The 26263-nt window shown below is 30.9% G+C and overlaps 14 protein-coding genes across 14 annotated transcripts; 6 read left to right on the top strand and 8 right to left on the bottom strand. All coding sequences in view use genetic code 12, as the record gives it.

Moving 5' to 3' along the window:
* Window positions 1–735: 735 nt before the first annotated feature.
* Window positions 736–1484, top strand: RPL30 (60S ribosomal protein eL30). The gene is made up of 2 exons (XM_064907064.1): window positions 736–975; window positions 1064–1484. The coding sequence occupies exons 1-2, from the start codon at window positions 973–975 to the stop codon at window positions 1370–1372; spliced, it is 312 nt and encodes a 103-aa protein (XP_064762020.1). The 5' UTR covers window positions 736–972; the 3' UTR covers window positions 1373–1484.
* SPC34 (Spc34p) lies at window positions 1186–2532 on the bottom strand. Its single transcript, XM_064903710.1, has one exon. It carries the CDS (start codon window positions 2430–2432, stop codon window positions 1518–1520), a length of 915 nt encoding a protein of 304 aa, XP_064762019.1. The 5' UTR covers window positions 2433–2532; the 3' UTR covers window positions 1186–1517.
* On the top strand, window positions 2533–3919 carry DFJ63DRAFT_169436 (chromatin DNA-binding HSP70/DnaK family ATPase). The gene has a single exon (XM_064903711.1). It carries the CDS (start codon window positions 2632–2634, stop codon window positions 3751–3753), a length of 1122 nt encoding a protein of 373 aa, XP_064762018.1. The 5' UTR covers window positions 2533–2631; the 3' UTR covers window positions 3754–3919.
* Window positions 3920–4084: 165 nt separating this feature from the next.
* DFJ63DRAFT_335981 (uncharacterized protein) lies at window positions 4085–5932 on the top strand (the record flags this gene model as incomplete). Its single annotated transcript, XM_064908297.1, has 1 exon — window positions 4085–5932. One exon carries the CDS (start codon window positions 4085–4087, stop codon window positions 5930–5932), a length of 1848 nt encoding a protein of 615 aa, XP_064762017.1.
* An 86-nt stretch (window positions 5933–6018) lies between these two features.
* DFJ63DRAFT_335980 (U2-type spliceosomal complex subunit) lies at window positions 6019–7077 on the bottom strand (the record flags this gene model as incomplete). The annotated part of the gene is made up of 1 exon (XM_064908296.1): window positions 6019–7077. One exon carries the CDS (start codon window positions 7075–7077, stop codon window positions 6019–6021), a length of 1059 nt encoding a protein of 352 aa, XP_064762016.1.
* A 313-nt stretch (window positions 7078–7390) lies between these two features.
* DFJ63DRAFT_169406 (uncharacterized protein) lies at window positions 7391–8336 on the bottom strand. The gene is made up of 2 exons (XM_064903707.1): window positions 8091–8336; window positions 7391–7954 (listed from the first exon to the last, which is right to left on the bottom strand). The coding sequence occupies exon 2, from the start codon at window positions 7950–7952 to the stop codon at window positions 7704–7706; it is 249 nt and encodes an 82-aa protein (XP_064762015.1). The 5' UTR covers window positions 7953–7954; window positions 8091–8336; the 3' UTR covers window positions 7391–7703.
* Window positions 8337–8585: 249 nt separating this feature from the next.
* DFJ63DRAFT_313793 (uncharacterized protein) lies at window positions 8586–10808 on the bottom strand (the record flags this gene model as incomplete). Its single annotated transcript, XM_064906233.1, has 1 exon — window positions 8586–10808. The coding sequence occupies one exon, from the start codon at window positions 10806–10808 to the stop codon at window positions 8586–8588; it is 2223 nt and encodes a 740-aa protein (XP_064762014.1).
* Window positions 10809–12161: 1353 nt separating this feature from the next.
* On the bottom strand, window positions 12162–14279 carry FRE10 (Fre10p; the record flags this gene model as incomplete). Its single annotated transcript, XM_064908295.1, has 1 exon — window positions 12162–14279. One exon carries the CDS (start codon window positions 14277–14279, stop codon window positions 12162–12164), a length of 2118 nt encoding a protein of 705 aa, XP_064762013.1.
* Window positions 14280–16581: 2302 nt separating this feature from the next.
* On the bottom strand, window positions 16582–17963 carry COX11 (Cox11p). The gene has a single exon (XM_064903703.1). The coding sequence runs from the start codon at window positions 17855–17857 to the stop codon at window positions 17060–17062; it is 798 nt and encodes a 265-aa protein (XP_064762012.1). The 5' UTR covers window positions 17858–17963; the 3' UTR covers window positions 16582–17059.
* Window positions 17964–18461, top strand: DFJ63DRAFT_169367 (uncharacterized protein). Its single transcript, XM_064903702.1, has one exon. The coding sequence runs from the start codon at window positions 18070–18072 to the stop codon at window positions 18409–18411; it is 342 nt and encodes a 113-aa protein (XP_064762011.1). The 5' UTR covers window positions 17964–18069; the 3' UTR covers window positions 18412–18461.
* A 50-nt stretch (window positions 18462–18511) lies between these two features.
* Window positions 18512–21136, bottom strand: SEC15 (Rab GTPase-binding exocyst subunit; the record flags this gene model as incomplete). The annotated part of the gene is made up of 1 exon (XM_064907480.1): window positions 18512–21136. The coding sequence occupies one exon, from the start codon at window positions 21134–21136 to the stop codon at window positions 18512–18514; it is 2625 nt and encodes an 874-aa protein (XP_064762010.1).
* Window positions 21137–21318: 182 nt separating this feature from the next.
* On the top strand, window positions 21319–22061 carry DFJ63DRAFT_335974 (uncharacterized protein; the record flags this gene model as incomplete). Its single annotated transcript, XM_064908294.1, has 2 exons — window positions 21319–22021; window positions 22051–22061. The coding sequence occupies 2 exons, from the start codon at window positions 21319–21321 to the stop codon at window positions 22059–22061; spliced, it is 714 nt and encodes a 237-aa protein (XP_064762009.1).
* On the bottom strand, window positions 21726–23140 carry DFJ63DRAFT_169448 (ureidoglycolate hydrolase). Its single transcript, XM_064903712.1, has one exon. The coding sequence runs from the start codon at window positions 22804–22806 to the stop codon at window positions 22153–22155; it is 654 nt and encodes a 217-aa protein (XP_064762008.1). The 5' UTR covers window positions 22807–23140; the 3' UTR covers window positions 21726–22152.
* Window positions 23141–23474: 334 nt separating this feature from the next.
* On the top strand, window positions 23475–26123 carry FZO1 (mitofusin; the record flags this gene model as incomplete). The annotated part of the gene is made up of 1 exon (XM_064906232.1): window positions 23475–26123. The coding sequence occupies one exon, from the start codon at window positions 23475–23477 to the stop codon at window positions 26121–26123; it is 2649 nt and encodes an 882-aa protein (XP_064762007.1).
* Window positions 26124–26263: the final 140 nt, after the last annotated feature.

Raw genomic sequence — 26263 nt, 5'->3', positions numbered from 1 at the left:
TTAATGATGGATTTGACTTATTCATATATAGTGAGATTATTGAACATTTAAATGATGGAATGAATGTAATGATTAATGATATGGGTATAATCTACATCTGGATATGACTTATAGTACTTTGATATTTCATAACGTTTGACATTATACGTTGGAAGGATACATTAATAATTGATGTTGAATTTGATTGATTAATTTGATTGATACATTTCTGATACAACTTAAACATGGATGAACATAACTAGACTAAACTGGATCAACACTTTCCCACTATGATCTATCTGATGATCTATCTATCCTTATTATATCGATCTATGTGATCCACATACCTTTTCTTTATTGGCTTTAAAGGGTTAATACAGAAGCTATATTTGGAATAGTCAATTTTGGATTCTTTTCAAATTTTTTTTACTCTCCTTTGGTTCCTCAGTGAGTGTTCTCTCACTGTTACTATGTGTGGGTGTATACAGGATAATTAACTATGATAACTTTTCTCACTCTCACTGTTAACTGCTGTTTTGTACTGTAAAAGGTTTGACCATGTTGTATACAGGACACGATCTCAATGGGAATTCGCATCACGTGGACAAATCCATCAAAATGTGACTGCTGTTGGGCCTGTTCCTGTATATTATCCCTTCCTGTATATTGTCAATTGGTATGGACACTTACTAAATGGCCATCATGAGAAAGAAAGAAAATTATTTCATCATAAATTTTCAATCAATCAATCCCATTCATATAAATCCTTTTTACATTTTATTATATCATATCACCTTCAAGACCGGAGTGTATACATACATATTAGAAACGCAGAGATGGTCAGTATCTTTCTTTAACACCCGTTACATCTAATCAAATACTCAACAGTTAGAAGCATACCTCAGCATCTGGTTTTGGACTATTTAATTATCAGTTTCATTCAACCCATGTTTGAGAAGTATCTCATCAAGAGATAATCATATAGTTTTCTAAATGGTTCGTGGATACCCTTTTTTGTTGATACAAGATTACTTGTAAACCCGCTATGAATGAATAACATTTCATACTAACTATCTTCCTTTAGGCCCCAAAAACTCAAGAAACTATTAACTCTAAATTAGCTTTAGTTATCAAATCTGGTAAATATACCTTAGGTTATAAATCAGTTGTTAAATCTTTAAGAACTGGTAAAGCTAAATTAGTCATTATTGCTGGTAACACTCCAGTTTTAAGAAAATCTGAATTAGAATATTACGCTATGTTATCTAAAACTCCAGTTTACTACTTCCAAGGTGGTAATAATGAATTAGGTACTGCTTGTGGTAAATTATTCAGAGTTGGTACTTTATCTATCTTAGATGCTGGTGATTCTGATATCTTAACCTCTGTTTAAATTAATTCAGTTTAATTTATTCACGAAAGATATCTTTAAACCAATAATAAAAAATCTTTTTTGATTTATATCTGTATATATATATTATAATATAAATATTTACTTTATACTACTTTCATCGTAAGTGAAAATCTAAACCTGTAAGTCATATTCTTTGTCTTTGATTTAATTGTTGTTCTAATTCTTCAATCTCTTGTTCTTCCTTTCGGATATACTCATCCACATCAAAATCTTCTTCTCCTTGATCCTCATCATCTTCATCTGAATCATCATCATCATCTTGAGTCAAGACATGACCCTCTTTAACAGGACTTCCTATATCACTATAATTAATATTCAAAATATTCAATTGTTTCCTTTGTTTCTTAATATCATGTTCTAAATCTTGTATACTGGCTGCTAATTCATCATAATTCTCTTGATATTGATTCAAATTATTAATAACTTCCGCTTGATTCTTAATCAATGTAGGATACTTTTGAATCAACTTATTCGTTTTATTAATCAATTTCTCAATATCATCTGATGATGGTGATATATTGAAATATGAATTGATTTGATGATGATAGGGATGATTATATATATTTGTAGAATTCCCTCCTCTTTTCGTAGGTGATGATGATGGTTCCAACACTGGATCACTGGGTATATGAATCAACTCCGGCAATTGAACTATCGATCTCTTATTACTACCTTCCCCCTCATCATCATCTCCCTCTTTATCCTTATTATTACCACCACCACTTGTCAGTTGAACAATCTCAGAAAAACTCTTATCAACATAAACACTCTTCCCATCCACTCGTTCAGGCTTAACCCCAATATACTCATTAATCACAGAAACACCCCCTTTCCGAGTCGTTATTCTTCGTTTCTTAAGCGTTGGTTTAACTATCTTATATAATGAACTCTCATCTATCGTAGGATCCTTTAAAAGAATAGTGATATTAGGTTTCTTAACGATCGCATTAGTGAATATTCCAGGTGATTTGAATTTAAGTGATTGGATCGATCGTATCGATTGATCTGTCCTATCTAGGAAATAACTCAATGATGGCATATCTTATACTATCTATCCTTTGATAGTATATCTGTTTGATTGTTTACATTTGATTTGTATATGTTTTATTTGATATCACACAAAATGTCTCTAATTTCCTGCATATACCTCTCCATCATAAATTTTTTAAAATTCATCACTGTTAAGATCAAGCTAATGACAGTCAAAGGGTAAACCAACAGATCATAGAGAACATATCATGACAGTTGATTTGGATCAATATGTTAAACCTGGGAAAGGTCATTATATCGCATTAGGATTAGAAGGATCCGCTAATAAATTAGGAGTAGGGGTTATAAAGCATAATATTGGACCATTATCTCAAACCAATCGAGCTGAAGTATTATCCAATATCAGAGATACATATGTCACACCTCCAGGAGAAGGGTTCTTACCTCGTGATACGGCAAGACATCATCGTAATTGGGTGGTTAGAATCATCAAAAAAGCTTTGATCGAAGCTAATATCAAAGGAACTGATATTGATTGTATTTGTTTCACTCAAGGTCCTGGTATGGGAGCTCCGTTACAAAGTGTGGTTATTGCTGCAAGGACATTAGCACAATTATGGAATAATATACCCTTGGTAGGGGTTAATCATTGTATAGGACATATTGAAATGGGTCGAGAAATTACAGGGGCTGATAATCCTGTGGTATTATATGTTAGTGGAGGTAATACTCAAGTTATAGCATATTCCAAACAAAGGTATAGAATATTTGGAGAAACTTTAGATATTGCCATTGGGAATTGTTTAGATCGATTTGCCCGAACTTTAAAAATCCCTAATGAACCAGCTCCAGGATATAATATTGAACAAATGGCTAAAAAAGGGAAACATTTAATAAATCTTCCTTATACTGTTAAAGGAATGGATATGTCCATGTCGGGTATACTTGGATATATCGATCAATTAGCTAATGATATGTTTGGAAAACAACCTAAAAAAGTGATTGATGAAGTATCAGGTGAACCAATCACTCCCGAAGATTTATGTTTTTCATTACAAGAGATTTTATTCTCAATGTTGGTGGAAATTACGGAACGAGCATTGGCTCATGTCAATAGTAATCAAGTTTTAATCGTAGGTGGAGTAGGGTCTAATGAAAGATTACAAGAAATGATGAAATTAATGATTCAAGATCGTAAAAATGGTCAGATTTACGCTACTGATGAACGATTCTGTATTGATAATGGGATTATGATTGCTCATGCTGGTTTATTAAGTTATAGAACAGGTCAAACTAATCTTATAAATGATACTGTATGTACTCAACGATTTAGAACTGATGAAGTGTTTATTAAATGGAGAGATGATTAAAATATAGAAAGTTTATATATATACATACACAATTTTGCATAATAATAGAATCTTTCACTTTGTAGATTATTTATCAACTAGAGGGTACTATTAATCTTCCACGTTAACCTGATTCTACCGAGCAAGACACGATAAAATTGGTAGGGTTTAAGGAAATTCAGAGATCTCAGTGGCGGCAATTATAAAGCATAACATAAATGTTTGCAACATCAAATTCGCATAACAAACAAAAATTATGCTGCTAAATATTTTATTATAAAAGCATTCTACATTACTAAATAAAACACACTATCACAACTTATCATTCTTTTTAAAAAACCATACTCTGAAGATGGACAAATTTGATGATAACGATGTTAACGATGAATATATATATAAATTTTTCACCAAATTCTACGGAAAATTACCAATTGAATTGAAAGTTGCAATATTGCTGCATTTATCAATCCCAAAGATACTTTTATTGAAGTCTTTGATAAATGATGATGAAACTAGATCACTTCCAATTAAACTGATTACAAAAGATAAGATCCATGCTGGAGTGTGCCGTTGTGAGAACATTCATCTTGAAAATCGACTTTCACGTAAAGAAGCATTAATCAATACTGATGATATAATCCCAATTATAGTCCATGTTAACACTGATGAGAGATGTAGGGAGTTTGATCTTACAAGAACAGAATTAACAGGTAGTGCCTATTGGTTCAAGAAGGTAAGTCGAAGCTATGATTTTGAAAGCAATGCCGATTTGGAATTGAGCTTTGATGAAATAACTTACTCTAAATGTGAGGAGTTAAAAGAATTTCCTGGTTATTATAATGTTAGCGGTATCAACATATCTGAATTAACAGGAACGCATTATTTAAGGTCTTTGGACTTTTCAAAATTTACAAATTTAGAACAGTTTCAAATTATTTCGAATAATAGTTTATCGAAATTATCGTTATCCCCAACCATATTTGAAAAGGTTACTGATTTAGCTATTGATAATGTCCTTGAAGAAGAATTTTACAGCAAGTTTATTAATTTGAAACGGTTTGATATTCATATTCAAAAAGGGAGAAACTTGCATATTGCATCTATTCCAAGACGTGTGGAAACACTAAAGATCACAGTTGAACATATTAGAATAGCATTAAAGTCCACCGGAGGACAAATTATAATCAATTCAAGTGAAGATTGGCCTCAGCATTTAAAGCATTTAACTCTAGATGATCTGAGATATCTCGTTTGCAATTTCACTGAAGTACTGAAATATAAGCTACCATCATATTTACGTACATTAAAGACTTCCGGTTTTCCTTATGGACGACTTTTATCACAATTACCAGATTCATTAATTGATTTGAATATGGATATTACTCGACACACTATTGACTTTGAAGGCTCTAGTAATGAACAAGTGGATTTTGAATTTCCTTCTAGTTTGAGAAATATTAATTTACAACTTTTAGACGTTAATGCAAAGGATAAGACATATAACCTCCCAAAAGGGTTAAAAACATTCATTGCAATTGGGTGTGATTTTAAAATTCCATTCAACAATTTCAACTTTAACACTTGCAACACTTGTTTGGAACATCTTGAATTTGAAAATAATAGTATTGAATTCACCAATCTATATTTCACTAATTTCACCAAATTAAAAGTAATTAAACTATCTGGATGTCGGATTGATAGCTTAACTTATTTTACACCACCTTCCTGTTTAAAAGTTTTGGAACTTTGCAATAATCCTATTAAATCAATTGATGAAACTTGTCCTTTATTTAATAACCCAGCTAGGTATAACATGCTTGAAAAGATTGAAATAAGTGAAAGCAAAATCTCATTCATATCTTCCAAAATAGACTTGCCAATAAACCTTCAAAGCTTGACTATAAGAGACGCTAAAATCCAAAACTTTTGCTTTACACCATCTATAGTTAACCATAAATCATTACGAAACTTGTGGTTATCACGCTTGCAATCGATTGACTTTTGTGATGATGATAAAAGTGAAAATAAATGTGAATCAAGCATTAAAACTTTGTATCTCGGAGTAAATAGTCATCTTCATACATGGTGTTTTAAAGACATCAAAAAGTTTTATCTCAACTTGGAAACATGTTTAGGAAAGAAAATAAAATATGAAAGCAATAAAATATCGGCTAAACATTTATATTTTCATTTTGATTGATTGTTTTAGAATTCAAACTCAAATGTATTGTTGTCCAATAGGCATCAATTTTCTTTTATTTTGCAGTCAGATACGGCTATAACATTTTATTGATCTAAATGACCTAAAACATATCTATATAATATAGTATCAACATTTTCAATATGAGTCTTGATAGGTAATTTGAATTGTTTAGAAAGATTCTTATGATGTTTTACTTTCGATACTAATTCTTCCAAACTTAATTCATCAGTCTCTTCCTCTCTATGCCTTTTGTGTGATCCACTAGTTGTAGATGTACATTCTCTTAATAAACTAGCTAATTTCCTAGCATTGGTACCATCCCATAAACTAGCTGAACTCTTGTAATCATGATCCAAAGCTTTTTGATAATCTTGAACATTAGTATATTCTATTAAAGCGTAGTTATATCTATTGTTATTCTCTGATTCTAACATTTCCACTGATTTTATAGGACCAAATATCTCCATAATTTCCTTTATGACATCATCAGTTATTAATTCTTTTAATTCTGGTTTGAATTTCCATTTCACTTTGGCGTTATAACTAGTTAGATCGTTCGATGATGGAAATTTGAAATATGATGATGGTGGTTTAAGATCTTTATATGATACATATGATTGTTCACGTTGAGTAGTTGCTTGCCCACGATTTTGTTGCAGTTTGAGTAATTCTTCTTCTTGTTGTCGCCTTCTCCTTGATCCTTCTTCCTTTAGGAGTTCGAGGTTGTTATGGTATTGTCTCTTCTGAATGAAATCTTGATCTGTACCAGTTGCATTAGCTTCTGCTTTCTCCAACTCTTGTTGAAATTGTCTCGTCAACTCTAGCAATTGTTCTCTATTCTTCTCTTTGTTTAGCCGTATCAACCTTATGGAATCATATTGACCTCTTAATCCTTCCAGTGATAGTATCTCATATACTTTACTTAATAAATTGAATTTGTTGACATCTCCACCAACCTTATCAGGATGATACTTAAGGGCTTTTCTTCTATATTGTTTCCTTATTTCAATCAAATCACATGAAGGTTCAACTTCTAAGAATTGATATAAGTCAATAGCACCCTCTAGAATGGACTTTACACCTTCGTTTGTAGACATTGATTCGATTGCTGCAAATACCTCCTCTTCATCAAAAGCTGTCATTTTTTAAGCAGAGATTATTTTTTGATTTTTCCCTATCAAAATGATCAGGCCGCTAACATAAACTATCACCATAAAAATTTATACATCTAACCTTGATCTACTTCTACAAAAAGACACCAGAAACATTTCTACTTGGAATATGTATATTTAATAATTTAAGAACGGAAATATATAAAAAAAAAGTATATAAAGATAAGCATAAACGTAACAATTTGCAGGTTTTATTTTATACAAGAGAATTCTAGTTTCTAATGCATGCATGCTAAATCTAAAAGAAATTGAAGAAAGTTATGAATGTATCAAGTTGAAAGGTTGGTAGTTGGTTGGGAGCAAGGAATGAATTGTCGATTCAATTTGCAATTCCTCTATTGAATGTAAAATAAATAATGTTTTTCATTTGGAGTTGATTTTAGATATTGATGTATTCTATGACTTGATGTTGTTGTGGGGGTTAGCTAAGTGGTAGACCACTTATATTGTATTTTGATATGCATTAATTTTCATTATAGTCCCTAATCAAACAATGTCATACCGAATGACATACTGTTTAGGAATTGAGTTTACTTTATAAAAGTAAATATTATGAGATTAGTGATGATAAGATTTTCGAGGAGACGAAGGGAAACTTAAGCCTTAACACTTCTTAAACCATGGTTAGATCTGAAAATAGCATCACCTTCAGAATAACCTCTACCTAAACCGAAACCAATACCCAACCATACTGGGAATGATCTTCTTTTAAACAATAAAATGGAAACTAAAACACCTCCACCGAAACCTAAACCGGTTTTGATTAAAGCATTGGATAACACAACATCCCATTTATCGTTTAACAAGTTTTGACTTGTAGATGATGGTACAACTTCACTTGACATTACTATAGGATTATCTGTTGTTAGTATCAAAATGGTTGACATATTAAAAAAGACTTGAAACAACAAAGGCAATAATAACTGTTTGAAACTGTAAATAGTCCCAAACTAACAAATTGCTATTACTTCATCGATACATACTATTATTTTATGATTAGATATGGAGTAAAATGTATTAATCTATAAGACAATTCTAGTGAAATACTATTGTTTTGGTTCTATGTCAATTGGTGAAAAAAAAATTAATTGTTCAATTTGGTTGGTCGAGAGTTTCTCACTCTTACTTTTCCGGAAATTTTGTGTCACGTTACTACTACTATAAGCAAAAATGTAACTTTTTAACTGCAAAAAGGGGTATAAATCAGGGTAGAAATAATATAGTATTGTACAAAATGTTAATATATATAAATTGAATAGGGGAGGATGAAGAAGGGGAGATACGAAATAAAATGTATAGAATATTTACTCTATGGCGCCTATGTATAAAAAACAAACAAAAAAATCACTCTTTAATAATAATAATAAAACACAATCAAATGCCGCCGTTTATGTTATCTTCTTTATTTTAGTTTCCAAAGTACTTAAAAAAAATCAAAATTAAAAATCAACCAACTAATTAACTAAACTTTTTTTTATCTAAAAGTTAGTGTTCATCATACGTCTAACATCACTCTTTCTATTACCGGGGATTAAATCATTTTCTATACCATTGTAGTCTTGTTCATATTGTCCTTGACCTTGACCAGGTTGATTACCATTTAATGATCCAGCAGGTTTGAATTTTCTTTGTTTGGTGATTTCAGTTACAGGATTCAACATTACCACTGATGATCTAGCTAATTGTGATGCGGATGGAGCGGATCCACCAGTTTGTTGCTGTTGTTGTTGTTGTTGAGATTGATTTCCTAATTGAGGACTAGTAGAATAATATGTATTATTATTACCTTGATTTGAGAATGACGCTTGTGATTGCATATGAGGTGAATTAACAGGTGAAGTCCATCCATCACTATCTATTGGATTAAAAGGTTTAGAACCAGTTGGTGAACCAGATCCATTTGGTCCAACAGTATTCTTTAATCTTGGTTCAAAATTAGTATAAGTTTCCAAAGTAGATTTACGGAAATCAGATGCATTTCTTAACTTTTGTAATGGAGGTAATGGTTCTGATGGATGTTGTTCTTGAGGAGAATAAGCTTGTGCTGGTTGTTGAAGATTTGGAACATAACCTTGTTGATAATAATGACCTTCGACAGGATATCCATAAGGTTGAGCTTGATAATATTGTTCATTTTGTTGTTGTTGTTGTTGTTGATTATAATAGAAATCTTGTTCATTCTGAGAGAAAATTGGAGTTTCATTATAAAGTGAAGAAGTTGCAGTCATTCTCTTCTCATAATTAGTATCCATTTTCAAATCTTTATTGATTCTAACGATATCCTTTTGATCTAATTCAGGTAATGGTTGATCTGGATCCACGGGATATTCTTGTCTTTGACCATCTTTATTTTCAAAGTAAACCTTATAAACAGATTTCATTCTTTTAATTTCTTCTTCTTGTTCAGCATCTTGACCTTCATCATCATCTTCAATATCACTATCATTCTTTAATAAATTAAAGGCAGATATTCTTGGTGATTTACTTAAGATCTTCTTGTTTTGATCACCTAATAATTCTGATTTAGAAGTATTACCAGCTTCATCTTCTTTAGACGTTTCATTACTCATTGAAAAGTCGAAATCACCTTCATCTTCATCACCATTAATGGTAATAGCAGGTGGAGCTAACGAACTACCACCATTATTATAATGATCTCTAGCTTTACTATCAACGGTGTATGCAGTGGTATTTGAAGTAGTCATAGCATGTTCTTCTTCAAATGGTGAATTAGCTTCTTGAGTTCTATCATATTCAAGTTCATCTTCACCATCGTGTTCAACTGGAGTTGGTTCACTGGTGGCTGTTTCATACAGTTCATGTTTAAGTTGTGATTGAGAATTATTTCTATCATCATAAGCAAATTTTTCATTAGCAGCATGATTACCAGAATCTGAACTATTAGATTCATATTCAGTTTTTTCATTATATAATGTAGCTGAAGATTGATTGGGTATATTGGTATATTCTCTTTGTTGCTGTAATTGCTGAATATTAAGGCCTCTTTTAGTTGGAGATGTTGAAACTACTTGTCTTAGACTTGATTTCTGAGGAGAAATGTTTTGAGAACCTGGTTGAGGAGGTAAATGACTAAAACTTGAATTTCTAGTTCTACTAATGGAAGCAGAAGGAGTATGATGGAAATAATTTGGATTTTCACCTCCAAATTGTCTAGCATAATCATCTAAAGAAATTTTTGAACCAGTTTGATGATGATAAGGTAAAACAAAATTATCTAAATATGGATCACCATGAGCTGAAGTAGTTAAAGATGCGGTTGATTTATTGAAAGCTCCTTTACCAGCTTGAGCGATTGGATATCTTATAGAATTTCTATTATGGAAAGGATCTTCAATTTGGTACATATTTTGATGAGAAATGTTTTGATTACTTGGGAAATCAGGTAAAGCAGTTGCTTCACCATTTTCATCAAAATCAGGATCATGTTCCATAGCTTCCTTTTTATCTTTACGATAATTTCTAAACACGAAATAACCTAAGATTATTGAAATGACCACCACTGGTATTACCACAGCCACGATAATGGTGACAGTATTATCATTAACTGGTTTTTGACATTCAAACGAATTATTATCTTTACATCTATTACTTTCTGAACTTGATTCAGTAGCTCTAGTAGCAAGAATTACTGCATCAGCCAATTCAAGTTGGAATGATTTGGAAGGTATTATATGTACCATTCTGATTTGAGGTGTTAAATTGATTTAAGGATGGGGAAGTCTTGGATAATGTTAAATCTTGTTGTTGTTGTTGTTGTTGTTGACGTTATCGTTGTTCTATATATATGACATATAAAGGGTGTAATTCAATACAAATTTTTCTTGTAAAGATACGATTGATGTAAACAGACTGAAAAAGAAATAAATGAAAACGAGTTTAAAATCAAACAATAATATGGTAATATTTGGATCGTCTTTTTTAAAAGGTGAAGTGAATGGGAGGTGGGGGAGTATAACAGAGAGGTTGTTTGAACGAATGACTTGGTTTGAAAACCTGAAGGAAACAACTATCGACTAAATGAAAGAAAACAAAACAAAAGGAATGGATTAAGTTAATACTTCATGACAGAGGAAGAAGAATAAAAAGGCGTATAAAACTTTGACAAGCAAGAAAAAGTTTTTGGTGATTTGGTTTACTTTGTGTTTTGATCTCAGTCACTATTATAATAATAACAAATTGTGTCTATTTTTACGTTTTAGGAGTCTCGAATTGAAAACAGTAAATATGAAAAATAAAAAGAAAAAAAAACTTTCGCGTCTTAATTGAAATTTAAAATGGGAAAGGTCGTGGAAAGGAGCATAATTGGGTTTGGCTGCCATTTAATAAAGAGGGATAAGTGGGTAAGGAGATGGAATGGAAGAGCTAGTTGATATAATCAATCAATCCATCAATCGTATAAATAAGTACGTAACAGATTAGTCTGATAGCAGTTGAGTAGAAATAATGAGTGTAAACGAAAAGAGTTGATGGATGAATTGTTAGTAATATACTCTATGTAATGAAAAGCAGCCAATCAGCCAACCAATCAAACCAATACATCAATTAAATAAGAAAAAACGGTATATCCACACAGTTAAGGCGGACTTGATGTGATGCTGAACCACAAAATCAAACCTCCATCAACGATTAACATCAAACTGGATTGATTGAATTCCATTGACTGTTTTGTAAGTAAGAAGAAAGAAATAAAGAAGCAGAAACGTCCCTCCCTCCCAAAAATGAAAACAAAAATAAACCACAAAATACGCGTTGAAACAATCTTCTTTCAAACAGTACCTTGAAACCAAACCAAATTCATCTTCATCGTCAACCACACATATAAATATTATCCATTGTTCCTTATCAAGGGAGTTTACTTACAGGTTTGGGTTAAAGTGTGGATAAAATAACGAGTAAACGAAACGAACATTGTATAAAAAATGAACTATCTATCTAAATATGCACATGTATATAAATTATATTAAAATCATCACGAATTGGATTTGGAAATGGAAATGGAAATGGAAATGAAAAGGATGTAGCAGTGACTGAGATTACCAAGTTTGTTGTTGTTCAAACAACTCAACTCTATATTTGGTATTATTAATGTGATCAACCACTCCTTTTCTTGTGTCATCAACCATGGATCCATGAGCACAAGATGCAAATGCAATTGGTCCATTGGTTTCTTTAATTTCTTCACCAACAATAGTATAAAAATCAGGTTTACCTTCTCTGAATTCAATGAAATTTAATTTATTCTTTAATTTACCAATATAATCAGTTGATTCTTCAACGGTATCTGATTTCTTTTCTTGTTGTTCTTCTTCCTCTTCTTCTTCTGATTCATTACCATGAGAAAAGATTGGTTCAACTAATCCAACATGAGGTTGAGTTATATAAATAATTGGTTCAATATTAGTATTCTTTAATCTTAATAATTCAGGATAAAACCATTCAATGGATCTATAATGACGAATAACCCAATATAATTTTATTCTAGTTTTATCACCAATAGTTTTGGCAATATCAGTAGCTTCATAATAAAGTCCTGGAATACCATTACCACCAGCAATGAAAACAGTATTTTCATATTTATTAATACTGATTTTTTGTCCATATGGTCCTTCAATAGATACTTTAATAAGGGCTTTATTATTTGGTTGTTTGGATAAATATTGATATAATCCATGAGTAATACCTCCTTTAACTTTAATATAGAAATTAATAGTATTATCTTCAACTACTGAATCAACAATAGTAAAGGGATGAGATTGCCAAAAACAAGTTGGTCTTAAGAAATGAATAAAAGCATGACAACCAGGAAATGGCTTCCAATGGGCTGGTCTTGGAACTTTAACTCTTAAAGTTTCATTAGCTATTAATTGAACTTCAGCAGTTCTAACTCCAAATGAAAATAATCTAATCAATCTTACTAAACGATCAAAACCCCAAATGGCAGTAGCAGCATAATACCATTGTTGGAAACCATCATTTGATGTATGAATCCAACCGCCAGCAATAAAGAATATTGCTAAAATAATATGAATTAAAATAAATAATTCATATCTTGATTTTCTAAATACAAGCATAGAATGGAATGATAATAAACACATAGCAATCAATGAAACATAACCCCATCTAACATATGGTTGTTTATTTCTCATTTCATATTTACCTAAACCCTTACCATTGTAAGTCATACCAATGGCATGAAGTATACCCATAAGAGTAGCCATTCTAGCATTCCATTTATGAATTAAAATAAATCTTGAATAATTCCATCCTGAAATCCATTGCATAACATTATTTCTACCTGAAAATAAGATTAAATTAGGTAAAAGCCATAAACAGATTTGTCCACTTCTATCAGCTATCTTTCTACCCATTTCAGTTGGTTTTTGGGGCCAAATGATATTTGGGGAATCATGAGTGAAACTAATACAATTGAAAACAATAGCTAATATAATCCAAATACCCACTAATACCGATTCTAATCTGGTGGGAACGAAGTAAACGAAGAATTTGAAGGCAACGGTATGATGAGCATGACTCTTTGATCCTAATGCCGGTAATGTAAATAATTGTCTGAATTTATTTGCAGCTGGACCAGTTAATTTTTGTTTAATGAAATTTGGACAAACGAAATAAGCTAAGTTACAAATACCTGCCATGAATAAAATAAGATACCAATATGAAAATAAAGTAACCCCATAGTAGAAAGCATAATTATAATTGTAGTATCTACCTCTTTCTGATTTCCAAGCTCCAATAACTCTCTTCTTTGGTAATAATACTGGTAGATAAGATATTTTTGTGGCATTAAAAGTTGGATCAGCTGTAGTGTTTAATAAATATTTGGTAGCATTATTGTAAGAATCAAGATATTGTTCTTCAGTTAAATTATAAGCAGCACAAGATATAAGGAAATTCTTTCTAGCGTTTGGATCTGGAATAGTTTCAAGACAATGAGTATACGTTCCTAAAGCTTGTTGAAGTTTAACATCACAATAACTACCACCTTTTGTGAAAAAAGTAGCCATTTTCCCAATAAGGGCGGTACAAGCTAAATTTGGGAAAGTACTTTCATGAAAGATTTCGAAATCATCAGAAGCACTTGAAATGGAAGTCAAGCAAGCTATGACAAATAAAGCCAGTTTAAAAGAAACCATTTTATGTTAGATTGTAGGCTTAATTTTTCAGTTTCGCAATAAGAAATTGAATTCCGATTGAGGGCTGTGAAAAAAAAAAGTCGACTATGAAATGAAATACCCTTTAAAAATCAGATTAGAATATCATACTGAATAAACAGTGGATATGTCGAACTATTTAAATAGATACTGACATGATAGTGTATTCCCCTGGGATTTGAAATCAATAGTATGTAAATTAAAAAAAAAGACGCAAAATTAAAAATAAAAAGAAATTTGTCAATTCCAATTGGAATTAAAAAGAATGTAGTAAGGATAATTGGGTACATATTTTGCATTATGAAATTAAAAAATATTTTTATCAGATGGTTTTGATTTCATTGTTTGTAATAGTAAATTTAAAGTTATACCTTACACAAAGATTGAAGCTAGTTAATTATGCAGATGTTTGTGATTTAACAAATAAATAATTAAAATTAGAAATTAATAAGAAAAGTTACAGCTAAACTTTAAACAGCAATGATTAGTTCAATCCGTTTTTGAATCGAAGTTAGATTTCAATTATATTGTCTTGGGTTGGCTTAGGAGATTCAATATCGAATCAGAGACCATGAAAATAATAACATGATAAACTGCAAGATGATACAAGAAATATTCTACGATTTTAAAATGTAACTTGATTAGTATTTAGTTTTCCTATTTGTGCATGGATGAGCAAACAGAAACCCAACATAACCTAATCAACCCCTGTAATCACAAATCAGAAAATGGAAAAGTAAAAATTAAAAATAAACGGAATAGAAAACGAAACGAAAATTTTTTTTATGGTTGGATGAAAAATATGGAATTGATAAAAAGCTGGCTTAGTAAGTAGTACCTTAGGCTTCTAAAAATACGCCCTGTTTCTATATAATATAATCTGGCTCTTTTCATACTGCTGTCTACATTATACATAACTCAAATGTGGTATTCATCTGGGATAGTATCTGTATAATTATTTTTTGTAATGTTCGATAACGATTTAAGGGAGGAATCCAATTAGGAAATCCAAGAAATAATGTGGTGTGTCAATTACACTTTGACATAGTCAGGTCTAGCCAATTATTGAATTGTCTTACTTACTATTGCAATCATATTTTAAAACAAACTTCATTCTATTTCATTTCTTGGCGTGATGAGTGGGAGGGACAAGCAACCTTTACAGGAGTATGTTTGCCGGAGTGTTAATGGATAACGACAACGACGGTATTCGATTAACTTTAAATTTATTGTCATATTTTTTTAATACGACGTTAAACTTTTAATTGACATCGGTATATAAATATTCAGATGCAAATTATATAGAGCAGAATATCAAATCGGAGCCGTGTATTTAAAAAAAGAAAAAGCATAAAACGGCAATTGACTTGTTAAAATTTAGAGGTTACTGAAAAATTTCCCTCATCATTTTAGTGAAAGATTATTTTTAATCAGATAATTTTGATCAAAAAAAATAAAATTTAATTTTTACGCCCAAAAATATAATTTTAGCGTCTCTAATAGTTTACTGAGCAACCAAACTAGAACACAAATTCTAGAGGGTGTTGGGTTTACAGCCGGCATGCATACATGTATGTACTGATTGACCAATTGTATCATTGGCTGGGGAAAGAATATAGCAAGGTAAAAGGTGACTTAAATTACAAAACTAAAACAAAGTTATCTGATGAAATCAGTGCCCCTAAGCCCAGGGTTTCGTCCGGGCTGGGCTGGGCTTTAAGTCAGGAAGGACAACAACTATTTCTTAACTTTGCTAATGGGATATCATTCTGTTCTTATCAAATTTCTTACTTAATCCTGGACTAGAACTTCATCTACTCTTTAATTACGTAAGTTTTAGTAATTATCGGTTAGTAATTATACACACACTGAATTATGTATACTAAATAATAATAATAATAATCAGGACAATACCACCACCCTATTGCAAATCTGAAAGTTTCTTTCCCATTCAAGTAACAGATTTTGTGTTAATATTCCGGTATTATTTTCAATCACATTATATACCTTAGGTGGTGGGGCAAAGGCGTTTGTTCTATTTCAATTAATTTAAAATTATGATAAAACTTTTTCTAGCGTCAATTGTTACCTCCTGAACTTAATTATTCCGCTATTTTTAAAAAAAGACATATGCGTATTCCTAATTAGTCCATTGGGTATGGGTTCTATTGTTTTATCTTTTTAATCAATTTGAAAATATCGGTAATGGTTTTGTAACATAAAACCTTTTTCAGCCAATTACAGACTTTTTTTACGATTCATCCCTTATTATGGCTTCATCTGATAATATTTTATTTTATGACAGTTATAAATAGACAATATCTAATTTTGGATTCTTAACAACATGTAACCACTGGCATTGCTTCTATAGCTACTAACCAAAATGCAGTCAATCCTTTAAACTCTTATTTCTTTCATTCTTTTCTTTCATTCCTTCCTTCCTTGCCAGCCGCTTCTCTTATGTGCCAAGAATACTATATTGCTCTTTTCCATGAACTTGGCTTTAAACTCAGGAACAGAAGAGAAAGAGGAGGGGTGGTTGATGGATGAGGAAGCATTCCACAGGAAAAGTTATAATGACTTAGAAAATGATTATCTTTACGCCATTTACACATTCCAGTTACTACTACCGGGAATTGTAGAAGGGGCTAAATGGCTATACCATCTTCCATCTAAGATTAACATACTTCTTGACTAAAATGGGTCTTCTATTTACATTTTTTGATATTATTTAAATATATACAAGAAAAATAATAATCGTATCAAACTATAGTTGCTTTAAATTCAATATTGGCCACTGGAACAGCAGCTAATTCTCCATCAGAATAAGTAGCTTTAAAGAATGAATAATTTAACACCACATCATCAATATTTCTCATGGATGGATCTTTAGCAAAATCAGGATCAATAAAGAAAAACACAGGCATATCAACTTCTTCTCCAGCACTTAATCTTTGTTCTTCAAAACAGAAACATTGAATCTTATTGAAATAGGCGGCCACATTTTCAGGTGTAACAGAATAAGTAGCCATTCCAATAATATCTTCCTTCGACATATTCTTAGCTCTGTAAAATGCTAATGCAGTTTCACCAGGAACAACATAAACTTCTCTTTGTAAAGGAGTGAATTTCCATGGTAAAACCCCTGATGATTGACATGTAAATTGGATTCTGATTCTTTTATTGGTTTCCACAGGTATAACTTTATCAGGAGTGAATTTAGCTGAATCTGTTATTGGAATACCACCCCACCCTGTTCTTTGACAAATAGCTCTATAAATAGGAACAGCACAAAAGGCTAATGCTAAAAATACAATCCCAAGTGATGCTGAATAATACCCAGCAGTTCTATTTCTATACCTTTGTCTTTCTTCTCTTGCTTTGGTTAATTTATCCAAAGCATCTCTTTCTTGTTGTATGATTGAAGATTCATGAATAGGACTTTGATTTTGAAAAATTCGACGAGATATCGATATATATCTCAATGAAGATGGATGGATGATATTACTTCTCAACACTGTCATCAGTGGTCTCAGCAACGACCTTACTCCTATCATCATTATTGAACTATAGGAAGGTATATATGGACTACGGAATTGATGGGATTATGAATTGCGGACTTTGACTTTTAACTTGGTGGTTTGATTTTTTTTGGTTTTGGTTTGAGATCGATCTTCTCTTTTCCAATGCTGTGTTGTGGTGTATCACAAAAAATTAAAATCAACCATCATCGATCCATCCATCTGTATAACTAACACATCAATCACCGATAATGAATACCCAACGATTGATCAGAAGTTCAAAGTCAATATTGACAAAGAGATCATATTCCACTGTCAACTTCTCTCATATAAATGAAGCTCCAAAAGCTCCTAAACCACAAATACGACAATTTTCAAATCCATTATTACATACGTTCCTTTTTGCTTCATCCACATATATACTATTGAATTCGATATGGTTAAGTCTTGAACATGAGAATAAAGAGAAAGAGTTGCTTGCTAAATCAAAGTTATTGGAAGATACCATTCAAGAATTGTTAGATCAAAAGAAAGTAGAATTGGAACATAGTGAAAGTCTGAGAAAATGGTATAAATTATGGTTATGGAAGTAAAGTGATGATAATGCTCTACAGTTAGTGTGATTCTTTATGTATGTACGATATTTCATTCATTATTATACGTTTTGTCTATATATTTTTAATTAGGGGTCCATTAGAGATCTTCGTTCTTCTTCATAAAGTTTTTAAGCAGCGCAAATTTCGAAGTTGTAGCACTAGATAAGATCGATTGTTGATCTACACTAGTATTAGAAGCGTTAGGTCCAGCATCATCTAATGGGGTATTGACTCTTGATCCAATTCCATTGTCGTAACCTTGCATTTTTTGAATTAATCTCATACCATCTTCAAATTTAACTCTATCATAATTTCTCATTCTAAATCCAGGATTTCTTACAAAATCTTCATAATTATCTAATTTTAATAATTCAACACATTGTCTTAAATCTCTGAATGTAGATTCTAAACTTACATTACCTTCAGTTTCATTTTCATCTCCAGTATCATTATTACTACTCTTCTTAGTACGTAATTTCATCATCGAATTTTCCACATAAGTGATATCTAAATCGAAATTTTCAATTGCAATTCGATTGTATATCGGAGCATCTTTCAAAATCTCAAGGAATCGTTGGGCTACGAAATCATAAGTTCTGAATAACCCTAATGTTCGAAGAGTATGAGGTAAATTTGTAAATATTGAAGTGAATAAATTTTCCAAAAATCCAGCAAAATCCTTAACAGAATAATTGACTTCGGATCTTCTTATAGTTGGTAACCAATCATCATATTCCACTAAATCTAATAATTCTTTAATCTTACTATCAACCATTTCAAAGATAGTATTTTCACTGAATTTCCTTAATTTATTGAAATGTTCAACTGCAGTTAATGTGAATGTATCATTAGCATCAATATTATGAATACCTAACCCAGTATGAATTCTTAATCTCCTATTAATCAATTTCCCAATTTGATAAGTACTATATAAATAATATTCCAAATTTGTATAACTTTGAGAAGTGATTTCTTTATTAGTATCATTTTTAACAATAAAATCATGAATAAAACTAACAATACCATATCCTTTTTCATTACCTAATACTCTTTCGAATATTTCATTAACAATGATATTATTTATATCATTTAATTCATACCCATAATGTTGATCAATGAAGGATAAGATATCATTCAATAATGAATGAATACCTAAACAGAAATGAACATAATCTTCACTGAATGGGAATGTAATCGGCATCCTTTTAACATGAGCAGGAGCAAATAATTCATCATTTTTATACCATATGACTTCCATAATTCCTTCATAATCTGCTTTATCGTCGATGGTTAATGGCATGTAATGATCTGATTGGATGGATTTGATGAATTCGGAAGTGAATTCTTGGATCTTAAATGGAGCGAAATAATCTCTGAATGTTATTACTAAAACTTCGTATAAGTCTGTGATTCTATAATTATAATTTTCCAAGATTTGTAAGAAATTCCCAATTAAATCTTTAAAGTCAGATAAATCTGATATCGATTTGAATTTTGTGGTCTTTAAATAATTAAGCAATACCGGTTTTAATTTAGATACATATGAATTCCATAAATCATCAGCATTTAAATTATATCTTAATTGATATTTGGTAGTTAAATTGATTTGTTTATCCATGACGAAGAATGCCGCTATTTTCCGTAAATATTCTCCAAGAGCATTTGTATCATTGAATTTAACTATATTGGATGTATTGGCACTAGCAGCCAGGGTTATTGGATAAATGACTCTATTATATTTCTTGATCCATTCTTTATGATATAAATTATTCAAATTACTTGATTCATGTAAAGTTTGATATACGAGTATGACATCAAATAATGGATCCAATGTGATTTGTAAAGTTTCATCTTCAAAGATATTATAATTTAACGTTGGATCACGTAAGGAGATTTCCACTGGAGAATTCAATTTGTAGGGCTTGAAAGTTGGTTTGTTTTTCTTTAAATTATACCAATTTCGTTGTAAATTATACAAGTTATCATATATTCCATCACTGATAGTTGATAATCTCCTCTCTGAATTGATAGAAAGCCATTTACAAAGATTATCAAATGATTCATCTTTAATCATTTTTGTTAAAAGTGGTACTGATTCATAAATTTTGACCCCAAAGTTGAAATTCTCAACTTTACTTAAATGGATATTGGTTAATTCATCAAGTAATTTCAAAGCATTAAAATATTTCTTTGCTTTGATTAAATCATGAATCTTATTAGTGATTTCCAATACTTGAATACATTCATTCAATACTATCATAGTTTCATTAATATGAGTGGAAACTTCTTTACTTTTAATCAAATGTTTCTTTCTTGACATCAAATCATAAGCTGATTTATGTAATTGTTTACTGATATCATTAAGATTAGCATTTAAGCCATATGATATTTCATTAATATTATCAATTGAATCAATACAAGCATTAATCTCATCAGTTGAATCCAATGAAAGTTTATTCAATTCGTCATCTTTCTTATCCACAATCCCATTCAATCTCGATATCAATTCACCCAACCCATTAGCTTTGATGGAATCCTTTAGTATCGGTGCCAAACTATCAAGATAATCTTCGGAATGTAATGACGTCTCAAAAATATCATCGTCACGTAAAAGTAGATTCTCCAATGGAATGGTATCTACCAAACTGGATCCATTAGTTGATTTGCCATTGCTGCTCTTTACATGATGGCCATTGGCTCCATTGGTTGCTGATGGTGCCATATTCAACTGTTTGATGTTGTTAATTGATCTGGTTGTTGTAAAATGGGTATTTACAGCCTTTTTTGACAAATTTTGTTTTGATTCTGAGATCAAATCGCATTTTGCTCCATAACAATTTTTTTTGGGGCTGGCAACAATCAGGTATTGCATAACAATGATCATTGATCATATGAAGTTAAACCATGATTCCAAATCATATACTAATACTAGGACCATCATATTCAAGTAAAGTACAAATAGCGAATCTCATTGCTAAGAAAGACGAGAAATCCAATGAAGAACAGGAGCAAAATGATAAGATTATAAAGACTTCTATAACTACTAAATACTATAGTCTTGATTTAAATATATTCATTGATGAATACTTTGAAACTAGAAAGAGTCATCCTTTATCGGATCGAGAGAAGTTAGATGCATTGATTAAATGGAGTGATGAGTTTTTATCGGAGGAATGTGTTGATTTGAGAGAAGTGTTGGATGGATTTATATTCTGTGTTTCCTTCAGTGAAGATAGTGTCGATTATATACTGAAGGGGATCAATATTATAGATACCATACGAAGTAAATTGGTGGATAATGATAAATTTGAAGGATTTTTCACTATAATAGGATCCAATTATCATTCTGATTCTGATGTAAATGAATCCATCGAAGATTTGATTATTTCAAGTGGATATGAATATATAAATTTTGATATACTGGGGAAGAATGAATATGATGAAACGATTGGGAAGGATAGAATCATAGAATTGATTGAATCAAATGAATGGACTCATATGAATTTAATTAAACATAATGATTATGAAAATAGTAAGATGCAGAAGTTAAATGATATGACTAAAGGTTTATTAAGTCAAGATGATAATGATGATGGTGATGAGAATAGTAAAGATAACAATCTAGGATTGGATGAGATAATGCATAAATTAAAACTAGCTAAAGAGGAAGCTAAAGACCTAAATAAAGATGATAAAGAGAAGTTTATCCAGAAGTTTATAGATGAATTTATAGATTATCTATAGTTTTGAAATATTATTATTATTATCATACTCTACATCAAACCCAGGTTCAAAATAACATTCTTGACAATCTTCATCTGCAACTCCATTTTCATGGATCAACACTGCAAAGTCTATATATGGAACATTTTCATCAATAACTACCATTGGAGCATGCCAAGTACCTGCACCATAAGTTATAGATTGATTTCCTTTACAAATAAAAGCTCTAACTTGACTTGGATCAGGTAACTTATTACTTGATGATTCATCAGTTTTAGCAACAATCACAAGGTATGAATCAATCTTCAGATGTTGACCCATAGGTAAGAAAGCTTGAGTTGAAAATGGATGTCTTTCTAAAACCTTTGATAAATATACCTTCTTGTTAGTACCACTTTTATGGGAGATTAAATGTTTAGGAGCTTTACATCGGAAGATATTCCAATTTGCTGTAGGTGGTTTCCCACTTGAACTATTGGAAAAGTTATTTGCTATAGGAGCCACCTTATGAATCTTTGTAGCAGTACCATAATTGGCAGATGATGTTGAAACTTGTTGGATTTGATGATCTGCACTTATAACTCCACCAAATGGAGCAAACGCTTCTGGGGTTAAGGGTTCTGCTTTTATGGTAGGTATCTTTGAAACTTCAAACGTCTTTAATGCCATGTTATGATGTTGATACGATATGGATAATAATTGAATGAATGAATGAATGAGTGATATCTTTAGTGTTGATAAATATATATTTCAAAATGATAACTTTAAGTTATCATTTCGGCTATCTGCGAAATTAAGCCGTTATCTTCACGTGACTTTCTATAATTTAGATAAAAGAGGATCCAACTTCTTAATAGTTTAATATAATCAAGTGATATCATATCTAAAAGACTTTGTCTATCCATTTATTAACTTTTCAAAGGATTTTGTAGTGAATTGAGTTGAAATATATTTGATAGTCACTCAGCGTTCAATATTGATGATGCTCTGTTGACGAGAGAACTCACTCAAAATCATAACCTTAAAACTCTACTTTTTAACCATCATAGAAAGATTGAATTATCTTCATTGAGTTAGTAATCATTACATATCACCTTACCCCTTTTTAATTTATACATTCTTATAAAAATGGATGAATCAGTTTTTGCAACTATATTGTAAATAAAAATGGTGAATCACCAAATCATTCTTATTTTTTTTTTTTTGTTTTGATTTTGATTTGATGTAAAAATAAAATTGTGCCACCATAAATTATAAATTTGCCATTTACCCCAGTCATCTTTAAAATCGATATACAGACTTTGATACCATCATAGTTATACACTCCAACTAAGAGGATGAGTTACAAGGACTTTGTCAATTTGAAGTCTAACAACTTGGGTCATGGTAGTGAGGATGATGATCAAGCTAGTGTTGATGATGAGACCGTCACTTTAATTAATAGTGAGGCACCACCTCCTACCAATGTCATGTATATACCTCAAGAAGGAAGATTTTCTAATGAAACATCGACTTTAATCGATGGTCAAGGAGGTGAACTGTCATCTTCAGCAGCTGGTTTTGGTTCATCTCATAGGAAACGTTCATTAGGGTTAAATACTACCATTCAACAATTACATTATAATGATAATAAAATTGCCTTAGATAGGTCTATAAATCAAACCATTGATTTAATCTATGAAATCAGTCAAGAGAATAAAGAAAGACCGATCTTTTATCCTACTGATGTTGAAGATGATAATAATGTATTATTGAATTCAAAACGAGCTCATTTAGCTCTTGTCAGAAATAATTCATCAGCTTTAAAAGCAATAGAGAAATCAAGCTTAAAAGATAATGATCAAGATCTTCCTGAATTTAAAATCCTTAAATTAAACCTTAAAATTGGAAATAATAATCATAGTAGTGATAATTTAGTATCAAATTTAGATAAAAAGGCAATCGCTACTCTTTTAGAAAAGAAATTTGGTCAATTAGTCAAATATTTATTAAATTTAAAAGATAGAATTGATGATACTACTTCAAAAGTATTCGTAACGGGGGATTTAAATGCAGGGAAATCGACATTCTGTAATGCTTTATTAAGAAGAAAAGTTCTTCCTGAAGATCAACAACCTTGTACTTCAGTATTTTGTGAAGTTATCGATGCATCAAAAGAAAATAATGGTATTGAAGAAGTTCATGCTATTCCTATTGGGAAAGAATATAATATTAGAGATGAATCATCTTATCAAATCCATCCTTTAAAGAAACTTGAAGATTTGGTTTATGAATGTGATTCCTATAGTTTATTAAAAGTTTATGTGTTGGATCAAAGAAGTTTAGAAGAAAGTTTACTTCATAATGGAGTCATAGATATTAAATTGATTGATGCTCCAGGTTTAAATATGGATAGTTTCCAAACTACTCAAGTTTTCTCAAGACAAGAAGAAATTGATTTAGTAGTATTTGTGGTAAATTCCGAAAATCATTTCACATTATCGGCTAAAGAATTCATTTCAACTGCTGCTGCTGAAAAGAGATATGTCTTTATCGTGGTGAATAGATTTGATAATATTAAAGATAAAGAAAAATGTAAAGCTAAAATCTTGGATCAAGTTAAAAGTTTGTCTCCTGATACTTATAAAAATGCCAAAGATTTTATTCATTTTGTTAGTTCGAGTGAAATCGTTGATAAACTTCCTAGTGAAGGTGATGATGGTCCTGGTAGTGGGGATGATGATCCTGAAGGTCCAAATGATCCTGATTTTGATCAATTAGAAGCATCATTAAGAAAATTCATCTTGGATAAAAGATCAATATCAAAATTATTACCGGCAAAAAGTTATATCATAAATCTTTTACATGATTTACAAACATTATCGGAGATCAATCAAACTATTTATAAAACTGAAGTTAGTGAAAAGACGCAAATTTTAAATCAGCAAGTGGCACCAAAATATAATGAAATGATTTCTAAAAGTAATAAAGTTAGTGAACTTATCAATGGAATCATTGAAAACACTGCTGGAGACCTTTATGAAACCATTAAGAAGAATATCAACACTACCGTGCTTGAGTTAGGTGATAAGCCTATTATTAAATATCAAGGATTACAAAGCATATATGAATATGCCAGAGGAACTCAACAAATGATGATCAAGAAAATCATAAGTGAAGTAGAAACCAATGAAGCCTTGGTTATAAAGACTACTGAAGATAAAGTTAAGGATATTACTAAACTTGGTCAACAAACTTTAGGAGAAGAATTCTTACATGATAAAGTATTCAAATCAGAATTAATGTTTACGAGAAAGAGAGACACTGTTGAAAATCAATTAGATTCTGCCGTTGATGTATTTGATTTCTTTGATCCATCATTAGATTCATGTTTATTATGGTTAGGTTTACCAAAAGAATATATCCCAAATACCAAGACTCAAATCGGTTATTTCAATCCATTAAGTGTGGTTAGTACCGTTAATAAACAAGTTCAGTCCTTGCGTACCCAATCTATTCCAAGTCAATTATCATTACAACTTCTTTATTCATCAGGTAAGATCTTAACTACCGGTGCACTTATTCGGAAATTATATGATTATGGATATTTATTAAATTTGAATGTGTTGAAGAAAGTAGGTATCCCTATTGTGATTGGAGTATCTGGATTTGCGGTATATTATTTAATCAGTGATATTCCCAACGCCTATCCAAGAAAACAAGCCAAGAAATTAAAATCTCATATTGAAAATATGGATTTCGCTCATAATAACGCATCAAGAATGGTGAAGGAATGTCGACAAGTATTGAATTATCCTGCTCGACAAGTATTAAATAATTTCCAAACTTCGATTGATAAACGAATTCTGGAAAAGTCTGATTTGGAATCTTCGATTAAAGATGCTGAGATTAGTTTTAAATATTTTCATGAATTACAAAAGAAAATCGGATATCAAAGGGGATTACTTGATGAAATTGATTTAGAAAGTGTTAATACTGTGGATTAGATTAATCGTGTCCATATTAAAAATTATTGTATATAGAAGTTTTTAAAATTATATGCTGGTGTGTGATATGTTTAATGTAAATAAATTAAAATAAAATAAAATAAAATATTTGGATATTAGATATGCAGAATGTAGACGAT

The sequence above is a fragment of the Scheffersomyces coipomensis genome (genome assembly GCF_036884675.1).
Source record: "Scheffersomyces coipomensis strain NRRL Y-17651 chromosome Unknown DFJ63scaffold_4, whole genome shotgun sequence".
NCBI lineage: Eukaryota > Fungi > Ascomycota > Pichiomycetes > Serinales > Debaryomycetaceae > Scheffersomyces > Scheffersomyces coipomensis.
The sequence above is the reverse complement of the archived record's forward strand: the minus strand, read 5'-3'. Positions and strand labels throughout refer to the sequence as shown.